The sequence below is a fragment of the Rutilus rutilus genome, assembly GCF_951802725.1.
Source record: "Rutilus rutilus genome assembly, chromosome: 25".
Lineage (NCBI taxonomy): Eukaryota > Metazoa > Chordata > Actinopteri > Cypriniformes > Leuciscidae > Rutilus > Rutilus rutilus.
Genome location: NC_140229.1, coordinates 9258562 through 9271901, shown reverse-complemented (window position 1 = coordinate 9271901; position 13340 = coordinate 9258562). Strand labels below are relative to the sequence as shown.

Here is a 13340-nt window from a genome sequence, read left to right as displayed (position 1 = left end):
ACACATTTGGGAAGAGAATATATTCCAAATCTGACAGTATGAGAACAATTAACTGCACAATTACTAGAAATGTTTACCTTGGATATTGTACAATTTGCAAGCAAAATTTGTGGAAAAAACAACAAACCAGTTATATATTGTCCTTGCATTCTTGTGGCTCAGTCACACACCTGAATGAAAGGCTCATTACGTATGCAGCCTCATTATGCGGGCCCCATTGACTCTGCAGGTGTGAATCACGCCCACCCGCATATGGCCTTTCCAAACAAAAAGTGTTTTACAAGATTTAAATCAATGTATTGTGTTATGTGAATGATTAGGTAGGATGATTTTCACATAATTCTGAAGAAAAAACAGTAGGCAATGACATCCATTAGTCAAAAGTCTTATTTACATATATTTAGAATGTGTTTTATGGCCTTATTTCAGAAACTTTAGTTTTTTGTTTTTTAAAAAACCATGCATAAACATTATTCTCTCAAAAATACAAACATGTACATGCAAGTTGTTCACATATTATGGTAGCCCTGTTTGTGCTAAATAGAGTGAATTTACACCTTTGCCATTAATATGTTTATAAGCAACTGAAAAAAGCACAAATGTCAGGGCATGTCAGAACATCTCAAGGACCCCAAAAACCTCTCAGACCCCAGAGGGTTAATGTCACAATGATAAAGACATCAGGAGATTAAAACAGTAAACAGGCAAGAGTGCAGGTCCAGCAGAAGCTAACAACAGGGAGAGGCGAGTGTAGAATCCAGCTGGCAGAATCAGCCATACAGGGGTGCGTTACCCGTACAACGACGTAACTCGCTGCTTCACTACCATAGTATGATGCATCCTTGAAGAAATCAACTTGTTGGTCACGACTGTTTCCCGAAACCATACTGTTGCAAAGTGGTCATTCAACCACATTGGTTTATGACGTCACGCACATGGTGGAGAAATTTTAATGAAACTGTTTGAGATCGAATTAAGGCTAGATGTTTTGATATAAATTACAGACACGGCATCTGAGGACTGAGGTTAGTTTGCTTTATTTCCAGATTCAATCATAGGCTCGTTCTTACGTACTAAAGCATGTTCGCACATGCGCACTCTTCAAAAACGGTGCTTTAAATCTCTTGACAAACTAAAAGACGTAAATTACATTTGTATGTATTCTAAATAAAAGACACAGGTTGTACTGAATGTCAGTTTGCTTATTTTGCTCAAGATAAGGATTTATTAAGTCCACATGTCATGCAAACTAGAAACTATGCTTCTAACCACAGGTCGAGAGCTGTCGTTTCAAACACAACTTTGCGATGCTGTTTGCGAATGTTCGTTGAAACGACCGCTCGACCAACCTCCTGGCAACTCACTCCACCACACCGCCTCGAGCGTCCATGGCGACAGACTCCGCACAGCCATGCTCGATGGCACCGCGAATTCCCCACAGCGGCAAGGGCTCTTTGACAGCGCGTTCCTCCTTACTCCCGGGTTTTGGCACCAATGTAACAGTTCGTTGTTGTGGGAAGAAGGAGGCGGTTGGCTATAACCGAGAACATAGTTGGCTAACGATGCTTTTGTTAGACGCACCCCTGGACAGCAGTCAGAGAGGGAGACTGCACTAGGCAGAGGGGCAACTAGGCAGATAACAGGCAAGACAAAAACGACAGGACAAAACTTGACAAGGTGAGCAATTAACTAGACCAGGGGTGTCAAACTCAGTTCCTGGAGGGCCACAACCCTGCAGAGTTTAGCTTCAACCCTAATTAAACACACCTGATCCAGCTAATCAAGGTCTTCAGGATTACTAGAAACTTCCAGGCAGGTGTTTTTGGAGCTGGTTGGAGCTAAACTCTGCAGGACAGTGGTCCTCCAGGAATTGAGTTTGACACCCCTGAACGAGACGGAGAGATAAACACTGGCATGCAACGACCAGCAATAATCTGGCGCAGAGCAGAAAACCCCAGTGACCTAAATAGTAGAGAAATCAGAGCAAGGAGAAACAGGTGTAAACCAATAAGCGCTCAGGTTGATTGTAAACACAAACAGCTGAGCATGAGCTCATGTGAAGAGTAGGGAAATAAAACATACCCTAGGCTGAATCGGCCCCTAAACCCTCAATCACCATCCCCTACGTTAGTCCACTAATACAGTTCACTTGAAGGAGTGAATGAAACCGAGTGAGCAAATTCCGACAGCCGTTGAGTGTACATCGGCGGTACAAACATTATTGCGGTGCAATGTGGGATAGAATGAGTGCACTCGATAATTACCACTATGGTTTCAGACACCACTACAAATGGCCGCCCCTTCAAATAATGCCCCATTTGAGGGTAGGCTATAGGGGGCGATTTCGTATTCAGCCCGAGAGAAATCAAAACCTGAGAGATCAAACCTGGCTTATGACAATAAAGCCAGCATGTCTTATGACTTGCAGCCACCTACTGGTGGTTTTAGTTTCATATTTTAAAAAGTAGCCTATAAAACATCAATCAATAAACAATCCCCCTGTGGTAAAAATCAAGCTTTTAATGTTGTTTATATGTCTATGTGGTGTTTTTAATGTGCTTTAAGATAAAGCATGTACAAATTAGTCAGCACCATTGCTGAGTATTTTCTCCTTAAAACTGCACTGAACCAAAGACAGTCTCAAAATCGCGTTTTGAAATCGCTGATGTTTCTGACGTCACAAACTACCTTGTAACCAATCAGGTCAACATGTGATCGTCAACAAGTGGATCTCTGAGCTGGTGTGAGTGAGTGGAGGCGGGGCTAATTTGCATATTAAAGGAACTGTGTATGTAGAATTACATTGAAGGTATTTTAAGGCATGAAGAATTTTTTTTCAAGGAAAAAGCTTTAAATATGTCATTTTGGTGATCAAAAATGTGTTTGTTTTTTTCTGTGTAAACTGATTCATGCCATCTGAGCTGCATTAAACAGTATGTGTAAATCCAAAGATGGATTTTATTGATACTGATTTAATTTCATTTGTAATAGCCATACAGTGTCTTTTTATTCTGATTAGATTAAGAATCTGACATTATGGACACAGTAATACAGTAGAATACATTTTAAAATACTACTGTTCATCTCTGGCTTTTAATGTGTTATTTCAGGGGTTTGATCTTTTCTCAACTGAGCGAGCACATCCTGTATTTTTTGTATTATAATGACTTAAATACCTCTAAACTTTGATGTTGCATATTAATTGTTCTAGGAAGTATTTCAAATTTTGTGTATATTTGTTTAGTTGAGGTCATTTGTAATGTAGGGCCCAAACATAAACTCAAGCCCAGAAGCCACAGCCCCCATCCTGCTCTGGTAATGCCTGATAACGTGTTAAAAGCGTGTGGTTATCGGGAAACAGATATTTATTTTTGCTGTTCCACAAGCACTACCTAGCCAGTTGCATAAACTTAACCACTATGTTAAGACTGTGGCTACTCCATGGGGAGTAGTAAACTTTACAGTACCATTCTTTTTATTTAATTAATTTGTGTCTTTAAAATTAATAGTTAAATAAAGTCGTTATTTTTGGGGGGTTTACGCACAAAAAATATTCACATATTCATCAAAAATATCTTAATTTGTGTTCCGAAGATGAACCGAAGATTTTTGGGTGAACTAACCCTTTAAGAATCTTTCTCACATTTAATGGTATTTATACAAAAATAATAACCATGGCATTTTTTGTATATTAATGCCAGTGTCTTTTTTTGCGTTATACATTGGGAATGCATGGAAGATAAAGGATTCATGTGCCATATAGCTGAATAATAGTTTTTTATTTTAATGTACAATAATTTAAGGAATAAGTTCACTGAAGCATATGCCTGCATTATATAGTATTGGGACACTCTCAAGAAAATAAGTTCACCCCGCAAAAGCAACAAACACCTGCTAATGTGTCATTACACATGGTAGGAATAAGTGACTAATTATGAAAAAAGAAACATTGAAAAATATTATAAATTCACAGTGACAGGAGTGTTTCAAAAAACGTTTCACAGTCAAAGAAAAAAAATGTAATACAGAGTGTTGTTTCATACTAGCATGTCTATTTTATACAAAATACAGAAGGACAAATTCTCATTCAAGCAGATAATGAAAGCATTTCAACAGTAAAATAAGTTAATTATAATAAATAAGAAACAAACCCTTTTAAATCATTTTTGATTTCTCCAATTGAATTTCATATTTCTTTCCTGAGTTGTGTTCACCTTGCGTCGTTTGTACAGTTCTTTTATGGATTGCATGACCTCTTCTGTCTTAAGAGTGTATATGATGGGATTCAGCATAGGTGGTATTGTCTGCGTCAAAGAATTGTTAATTAACCTGGAGTTTGGATGGATAGGTGTTGTGGCAGCTGCAGTGTTATTGATTAAAAGTGGGATATACAAAACTGCCACCAATATGAGATGTGAAGTACAGGTTTTTATGGCTTTGATTCGGTCAGCACCATGAGCAATCTTAAACAAAGCCAGAGAAATGCATAAATATGAAACTAGGATCAGTACTGGAGGCATGCAAATCAGAAAACCAAAGCAAATTTTTCCCATCAGTAAATTTAAGGAATTATCATTACAAGCTAGTCTACATATAGGGCCATAATCACAGAAATAACTATTAACCACATTAGAACTACAAATAGAGAGTCTTTTCAGCAAACCCACATGTACAGAAAAATAAGTCCCAGATAAAATCCAAATAACCCCTATGATCAGAAACATGGCTGTTTTGGTAACAATAGCATGATACCGCAGAGGAAAACAAATAGCAACCAATCTGTCATAAGCCAAGACAAGTAGTGTCAAAGACTGCAGATTCATGAAATGATATACAAAAAACATATTTACGAAGCAAACTTCATATGAAACGTCCTGGTGTTCAAACAAAAATGTGTCAATGATATTTGGAATCAAAGTTGAGCTTCCACACAGATCAGAAATGGCCAGATGGAAAACAGCAATGTATTTGGCTGTGTGAAGTCTGCGTGCCAAATAAATGATACACATGATAAATGAATTCCCTAAAACAGTCACAACATACACCAAAGACAAGAACACATAGTAGTATTTCACATATGGAACATTAGAAAAGCCATTGAGGAAAAATGTTGCTGGACGAACAAAGGTCTCATTTGCAGAGGAGTTTGACTGCATGGAGCTCATGACAGCTGTTGTCTGGCTTTTTGTGTCACCTGTGATGAAGAACTGTTATAGAAATACACTCAAAAACAGAGAATATTCAAGTAATAATTTAATTAGTCACAGTGCATTTCTGAACGAAAATGCTTGAATATTCTTTAACATACTCATATTGAACTAATAATAAGTGTCTTTTACAGTAAAACCATAGAAGAGAAACAGAGGAAACACGTAGTCTACCTTCTCCTGGTGCTACCATCTCACTATTTCACCAGCCATCAGTCAAATATATAGTAGATCATTCTTTTGCACTTGAGACTTTAGTTCATGGATCAACCCTTCTCCCGACAGACTTAAGGAAAATGAGGCAGGAGTAAATCGATAGAAGCATGTGACAACATAAAACACTTACCTTAAAGATTAAGAATCTATTGCTAAATAGATACTGTATAAACTTATTGTAACAGTAATAACTAATAATAATTACAGTAAAACTACATAAAAATAGATGACTTATGAAATTATTTTCCTCTGACTTGTATGGATAGCCTACATAACTCTATGTATAAGTATATTTACTAAGCAGTTAAAATTCTGGGTGGAAAGTATTTTCTGAAAAATTAAGTTTTTCATTTCCCATTCTTCCTTAAGAAAGTACATGGGGTGAGAAAAAAATACATACAAAAAGCCCATATTTTAACTTGTCGACACTTGCAAAGGTCACCATCAGGAGGCGTAATAACATAACATACCTCTTTGACACAAGCATTCGGAGCCTTGGTTCGTTTGTTGAACATAACTATGGAAAATGTGCACAGAATGAATGATTGTAGGTTTTGTAAACACAACCTGATCACTCGGGGGAACAATGTAAGGGTGGATTTCCTGCAGGGGTTGACTAAAGAAACGTTGTCAGCAAGATGGTAGAAAACTGTACATTTCTTGTCTATTACCACCCACTGCTACTTGTACCAACGACGGAAATAACGTCTCGGTTAAGTATGTAAACCTTGTTCCCTGAAGGAGGGAACGGAGACGTAGTCGTACGTAAAGACTGATTAGGATCATGCTTAGGGAGCCTGCCATCTTCAGCTATTGTTAAAACGAGCCAATGCACATTGGCGTGCGTGAATTGCATCTCGCGCTCCGCCCCTCAGCGCGGGTATAAACACTGAAGCGGATGCACGCACCTGTAGTTTTTCGCTGAGGAGCCGAGCAGAGTCCGGAGTCAGCGGTGGACCAGCAGTAGTGGCGACGGGACTACATCTCCGTTCCCTCCTTCAGGGAACGAGGGTTACATACGTAACCGAGACATTCCCTTTCAGTCGCTCACGTTTGATACAGTCGTACGTAATGACTGATCCCTATTAAAACGCCACTAGTGCGGCCACCTTCCAGTGCCTAGACAAAAGCCTCCTGACCCCCCGCATTATTGAGGCGGAGATAGGACAGGGCTTAGGCCAGGGAAGTCACTGCTGTTCCGCAAGACCCACTCAGTAAGACTTGGATAACACTGGGAAAGCGTGCCCTTTTGATGGAAGGAGGGACTCTATGGAAGCCACATCCAGCCCGCAGGGAGGTAACATGTGGAGGATACACATATGGACTGGGCGAATTATCGGGCAGTACAACATAAGAAATGTCACTGAGGTGGCTCCAGCCTATAACAAGGGGGAGACTCAACCGTCAGCGACGGCAGAGGAAGCTCTGCCAAGGGAAAGACACGGGCTCGCCTCAGGGAGCCGCACCGTGGAGAATACACATATGGGGTCGCCGTAGGGATTACAACATATGGACCCAGCCTAGCACAAGTTCCGCAGCTCTACAAACATCTGTTAGCGAGGCACCCTGCGGCTGGGAATATAAGTGGCACGAAGTAACCTCAGATGCTTCTGACTCCATAGGAGGAGGTGGCGGGTGAGTTGCGACATGCAACGGGAGCGTAGACTACCTTGATGGTTGATGTACGCAATGGTCGCAGTGTTGTCCGTACGGACTTGCCGAGCACCTGCGTTTTGAGGCGTCTCAAGGCAAGGTGTACTGCAAACAACTCGAGGCAAGTAATGTACCAATGCTGTTGGGGGCCCATCCAGATCCACGCTACTGCATGCCCGTTGTACGTGGCCCCTCAGCTGGTGTTGGAGGCATCTGTGGAGACCACAGCACTTGTTCTAGGGGCACTCCGGCCCGGAGAAATGAAGGGTGTGACCACGGGATGAGGGTTTGGCAGCAGGCCCGTTTCAGCATAGCTGACAGCTGAGGATTTTGGCTCGGGCATCGTTACAGTCGCTCCAGAGCTGAGCTCACCCTCCGATGCTGCAATTGGCATCCTGTCCTCTGGAGGGACCCCGAATGAAACTTCTGGTCGGTCCATTACAGAGGGACCAGCGCGCTCAACGGGGGACTCCACCGGCTGCGGTGTGATGGAGGAGTGAGGACCCCACAGGGAATGGTTACCGGGCGGGAATTCCATCACTATCCTCCGATCACCCATCCCACACGGCACCCTACGTGGGGTGTGGTAATGGGGACTCCACTTTCGTGGACGAAGGCGAGTCTTGACCTCAACACCGAGATGCAATGGGAACATGATCCATCCACAAAAGCTGCTTCAGCGTGCTGTAAGCCCAAACACATAATGCAACAATTGCGACCGTCAGAGGGGGACAGGGAACGACCGCATCCAGAAAACGCACGGGTGGAATGACATTTTGAAAAAGACGCAAACGCACCCGTGTTGCTCTTCCAGGAAATGAAAAAAAACTCTCACCAGTGCTGGAGCACACAGGGGAATGATCGCGGCAACACTGACAGGGATGGTGCAGCCTGTACCAATGAAGCACTCACTCTCTTCGCCCTCAACCGGCCGTCAGACAAACAAACACAAACAGAAATGTGATGCTGTTAAAACAGCAGTTGAGAGCTCAGAAAGCTCGCGACCACCGCTACACTCACGCTGTAGAACCACCAGCACCAGGAGAGACTTCCTGAAGAAGCACAGACACACTCACTTGTTGTAATATAACAACACTCTTCAGAGACATCGACATGAAGACCGATCGGCTCCGAAACGAAAGACAAGTGGTGCGTGCATCCGCTTCCATGTTTATACCCGCGCTGCGGGGCGGAGCGTGAGATGCAATTCACGCAATGTGCATTGGCTCATTTTAACAATACTCGAAGAGTATACGACTACGAGAGAGAGAGAAAGACAGACAAAGAAAAGAGGAGGTAAAGAGATAGAGCCCCAAGAAAGGGACCCAGAGAATAAAAGAGGCAGAGTAACAGTTACAAACTCGTTTTATCCTTTCCCTGACTGTGTGACTAAAACCCAAATGTGAGACATTCAAGCTGACCAATCTTTTATTAATTACAACTTCCCCCATTGTACTAAAGGTGTGACAATTCATCGACCCCCGAAGTACACACATCTTGGCCTATAGGCCTTCATCACTATCAGCCCCTCTCTGCCTTTAGGAACTCCAAATGGTCATTGGGGAAAGAGGGGTTGGAAAACAGTAAAGCAAATGTCTTTGGTCATTCAAATATTTGGGATTATTTTCAATCCTACAACAATAAGGAATATTTGGATTTCTGTGAGGCATTAATAACTAACTACTGATGATGCTTTTCCTCATAGATGAATTCAAACCAGGGTCTCCAGCGTGGGAGACGCGCTAACAAAGACGCTAAAGACTGCAGCCACTAGCGCGCCTCTTGAGGCCAGGGGAGTGAGGTTTACACACACAGATCTTACTGGCCTACGTCCGTTACACTCACCCCTCTAAGCCGCACTTCCATCTGGGTCACTGCACAAGTGTAACCGGCCCTACTTGACCCACTCCGAGCGGGAATCAAACCATGGTCCTTCACAAAGACAAATCTGCCCGATTGCAGCCTTGCTGAAGCACCCCCAGATAATACATTTTCAGCTTTGTCCAACACCTGGTCATCTAATGGTTAGACGGAGACCTGGAGAGGCCTACAAGCCACAGTGTCTCGCACCCACTGTGAAATTTGGTGGAAGATCGGTGATGATCTGGGGGTGCTTCAGCAAGGCTGGAATCGGGCAGATTTGTCTTTGTGAAGGACGCATGAATTAAGCCACATACAAGGTTGTCCTGGAAGAAAACTTGCTTCCTTCTGCTCTGACAATGTTCCCCAACTCTGAGGATTGTTTTTTCCAGCAGGACAATGCTCCATGCCACACAGCCAGGTCAATCAAGGTGTGGATGGAGGACCACCAGATCAAGACCCTGTCATGGCCAGCCCAATCTCCAGACTTGAACCTCATTGAAAACCTCTGGAATGTGATCAAGAGGAAGATGGATGGTCACAAGCCATCAAACAAAGCCGAGCTGCTTGAATTTTTGCACCAGGAGTTGCATAAAGTCACCCAACATCAATGTGAAAGAATGGTGAGAGCATGCCAAGACGCATTAAAGCTGTGATTGAAAATCAGGGTTATTCCACCAAATATTGATTTCTGAACTCTTCCTAAGTTAAAACATTAGTATTGTGTTGTTTAAAACTGAATATGAACTTATTTTCTTTCCATTATTCGAGGTCTGACAACACTGAATCTTTTTTTTTTATTTTGACCAGTTGTTTTCTGCAAATAAATGCTCTAAATGACAATATTTTTATTTGGAATTTGGGAGAAATGTTGTCAGTTAATAGAATAAAACAAAAATGTAAATTTTACCCAAACATATACCTAGTAAACCCAGAGAAACTGATCATTTTGCAGTGGTCTCTTATTTTTTTTACCAGAGCTGTAGACATGACCCCATTGACCTTAGTCAGGGTAGCGTCATATTTAAATTTTGACAGGAATGAAAACGAGGCTGTGAGGGATAGAATACAGTGCGCTTAATGGATTGTACTGTTGTTTAAGAACAATCCGATCAAAACGTCTTTCTGAAAAAATAAATAAACTTGTAGTAGACAAAAGCTCCATAAAAGTTTTAGGGCCCTATTTTAATGATCTGAAACGCAAGTATCAAACGCGAAATGCAAGTAACTTTGTGGGCGGATCTCGCCCGACGCAAATCTAAAATTGTCTGAAGTAGCTTCATTATTCATAGGTGTGGTTTGGGCGTAACGTGAAATCAGAGCGTCATCTCACATTCCCTTTAAGAGCAGGCGCGTTTGTTCCATGGCGGATTGCTATTATAACGACGGATTTGTCAGGTGCACGCCAGGAGCGGTTCACAGCCGAGGAGACCGACGTTCTCGACAGGGCCGTAAAACACAGAGAAGTGACATTGGGGATGGGAGAAACCCACCCAAATTAGCTTCGCTTAAACAGGCGTATAATAATTTGGGTAAATGTGTAAGCTAGATTTACGCCTATTTTTTTCACATCTTCATGGACACAACAATGATTTCCCTCGTGTGTTAATATTTTTCCTTGTAATAATATATGATTTGCAAAAATGAAAACTGCTGCTTCTGTGTAGATGAGAGAATCAAAGTGTATGCGCGTTTCACACGCTACATTATGGCCAAGCATGCGCCCTCAAAATAGCATATGAAAAACATGCGCAACACACCACTGACTTTAGACTAGGTTTTTCCTGGTCTGTGGCGGAATTGTTTTCTAAACCTGCAAAATAGCATCAGGGAACGTTTGCGCCGGAACACGCCTCCTCTTTTCGCTTAACCGCCCCCGGGAGCGCATGTTCATTCCCTAATTTACTGACGTGCGTCTGTGGAGGGAAAAATCCGCTGTGCGTTGGGTGCAAAATAGGAATGATACATGCGTCGGTGTACAAAGTCAATTGCGCTGGGTGCAATAGGGCCCTTAAAATTTGTGAGTTGTAAAAATTACATGATTTAGGACCTTTAAACAGTGCATGCCATTGTAAAGACTGTAAGTCTATCCCTCACAGTTAGTTCAATTATCTGCGTTAAATTCAATATGGCGTCTAACCTGACTGAGGTCTATAGCCATGAGTAAACTTGTAGTGGTTATCAGCCATCAGGCCTAACGGTCAGTTACTGTTGCTGAATCATGTTGTTCTGAACTGACCCTGCATGGCTTGTGTGAAACTATTTGAAATTACCATAAAAAACAGCATTCTAATAGACATTTTACTGATACTGACAGTGTGCAGAACAGTTCGGACTAAATGTGGAAAAGCACTTACTTCACATGCGAAGAAGTGTGACATTTCTTTTTTTATTTTATCTTTAACGTTTTATGTTCTTCAGGGCTTAAAACCTCTGTTAAAACTAAGCTGAGGTAACCAAGCACACCATTGACAATAATTAATAGACATTTTTTCGTCAGGACCAAGAACTCTGACCAAAGCTAAAAACCACATTTACACTGCATCTGTTAGGTTCAGAAATGGTATTATATATATTTTTTACAGAATTAGTATATAATTCTGTAAAATACAAGTACAGAAAAAAATGTCACAGAAAACATCCACATAAAGCCTATGATCAGAAACATGGCTGTTTTAGTTACAATAGCATGATAGAAAACGTAGAATTTTTGTTTAAAAATACATTAGGTGGTACGTCATAAAGATTGCTACATATTGGCCTGTGTGCTGTATTCTGCATTTTTGGCATGTAAATACTGTAATCTCTGGTCTGGTATGTCTCTGTGTTATCTAATAGAATGGAAGTCTAATTTAAGGATTATGTTTAATTTAGTTCACTGAAGCACATGACTGCATTACGTGGTATGGGATCATACGTATCATATAGCACAACATGGTGAGAATTAGTGACTGCATAAATTATTTCCATGAATACAACAAATAATTATTCAGAAAAACATTTATAAAACATTTGTTATATTTAAAGCAAATTTAATTGGTTTCTTTTCTTTTGACTTACCGTTAACCTGACATCAATAAATGCAAAGGTACTGTTTGTTTTTTTAATAAATAAAAAAAGGAAATCACAAATCATCTTTACTTGGCTTTGAATATATATTTGTCCTGTTTTCAACACAATTCCTATTACAACTACAAACAAAATCCATTTTTGTTGAATGATCAAAGTTTAATCTCACAAGCAGTGAGATTAAACCTATAATTATTATTTTTAATTTCTCCTCCTACTGCATTTCATATTTCCTTCCTGAGTTGTGTTCACCTTGCTTCGCTTGTACAGTTCTTTTATGGATTGCATGACCTCTTCTGTCTTTAGAGTGTATATAATGGGATTCAGCATAGGTGGTATTGTCTGAGTAAGAGAATTGTTAATTATCCGGGCATCTGGATGCAAAGGTGTAATTATAGATGCAATATTATTGCTTAAAATTGGGATATAAAAAATTGCCACCAACATCAGATGTGAAGTGCAGGTTTTTATGGATTTTATCCGGTCAACGCCGTGGGGAATCTTAAGCAAAACTAGAGCAATGCATAAATATGAGATGAAGATCAAAATCAGTGGTGCAAAAATCAAGAGACTATAGCAAATTTTACCCAACAAAACATTTACAGAATTATCATTACAGGCTAATCTATAGATAGGGCCATAGTCACAAAAATAACTATCAAGCACATTAGATCCACAAAAAGAAAGTCTGTTCACAGAACCTGCAAGTACAGAAAAAAATGTCACAGAAAAAATCCACATAAAGCCTATGATCAGAAACATGGCTGTTTTAGTTACAATAGCATGATACCGTAGAGGAAAACAAATAGCAACCAGTCTGTCATAAGCCAAAACAAGTAGTGTCAAAGACTGCAGATTCATGAAATGATACACAAAAAACATATATGCCAAACACACTTCATATGAAATGTCCTGGTGCTCGAATAAAAATGTGTCTGTGACTTTTGGAATCAAAGCCGAGCTTCCACACAGATCAGAAAGGGCCAGATGGAAAACACTGATGTATTTGGCTGTGTGAAGTCTGCGGGCCGAATAAATGATACACATGATAAATGAATTCCCTAAAACAGTCACAACATACACCAAAGACAAGAACACATAGTAGTATTTTGCATGTGGGACATTAAAAAAGCCATTGATGAAAAATGTTGCAGGACGAACAAAGGTCACATTTGCAGAGGAGTTTGACTGCATGAAGCTCATGATAGCTGTTGTTTGACTTTTTGTGACCTGTAATTAAGAACTGCTAGAAATGCGCACAATAAAAGAGAATATTCAAATAATGATTTAATTTCAGTCACAGCGAATTAATGAAAAGGCATACAATATGTATGT

General features: G+C 40.7%; 2 protein-coding genes across 2 annotated transcripts; both read right to left on the bottom strand.

The window, feature by feature from the left end:
- Positions 1–4160: 4160 nt before the first annotated feature.
- Positions 4161–5165, bottom strand: LOC311284787 (olfactory receptor 5K4-like; the record flags this gene model as incomplete). The annotated part of the gene is made up of 1 exon (XM_084399999.1): positions 4161–5165. The coding sequence occupies one exon, from the start codon at positions 5163–5165 to the stop codon at positions 4161–4163; it is 1005 nt and encodes a 334-aa protein (XP_084256125.1).
- A 7041-nt stretch (positions 5166–12206) lies between these two features.
- On the bottom strand, positions 12207–13208 carry LOC311284786 (olfactory receptor 51E2-like; the record flags this gene model as incomplete). Its single annotated transcript, XM_084399998.1, has 1 exon — positions 12207–13208. The coding sequence occupies one exon, from the start codon at positions 13206–13208 to the stop codon at positions 12207–12209; it is 1002 nt and encodes a 333-aa protein (XP_084256124.1).
- Positions 13209–13340: the final 132 nt, after the last annotated feature.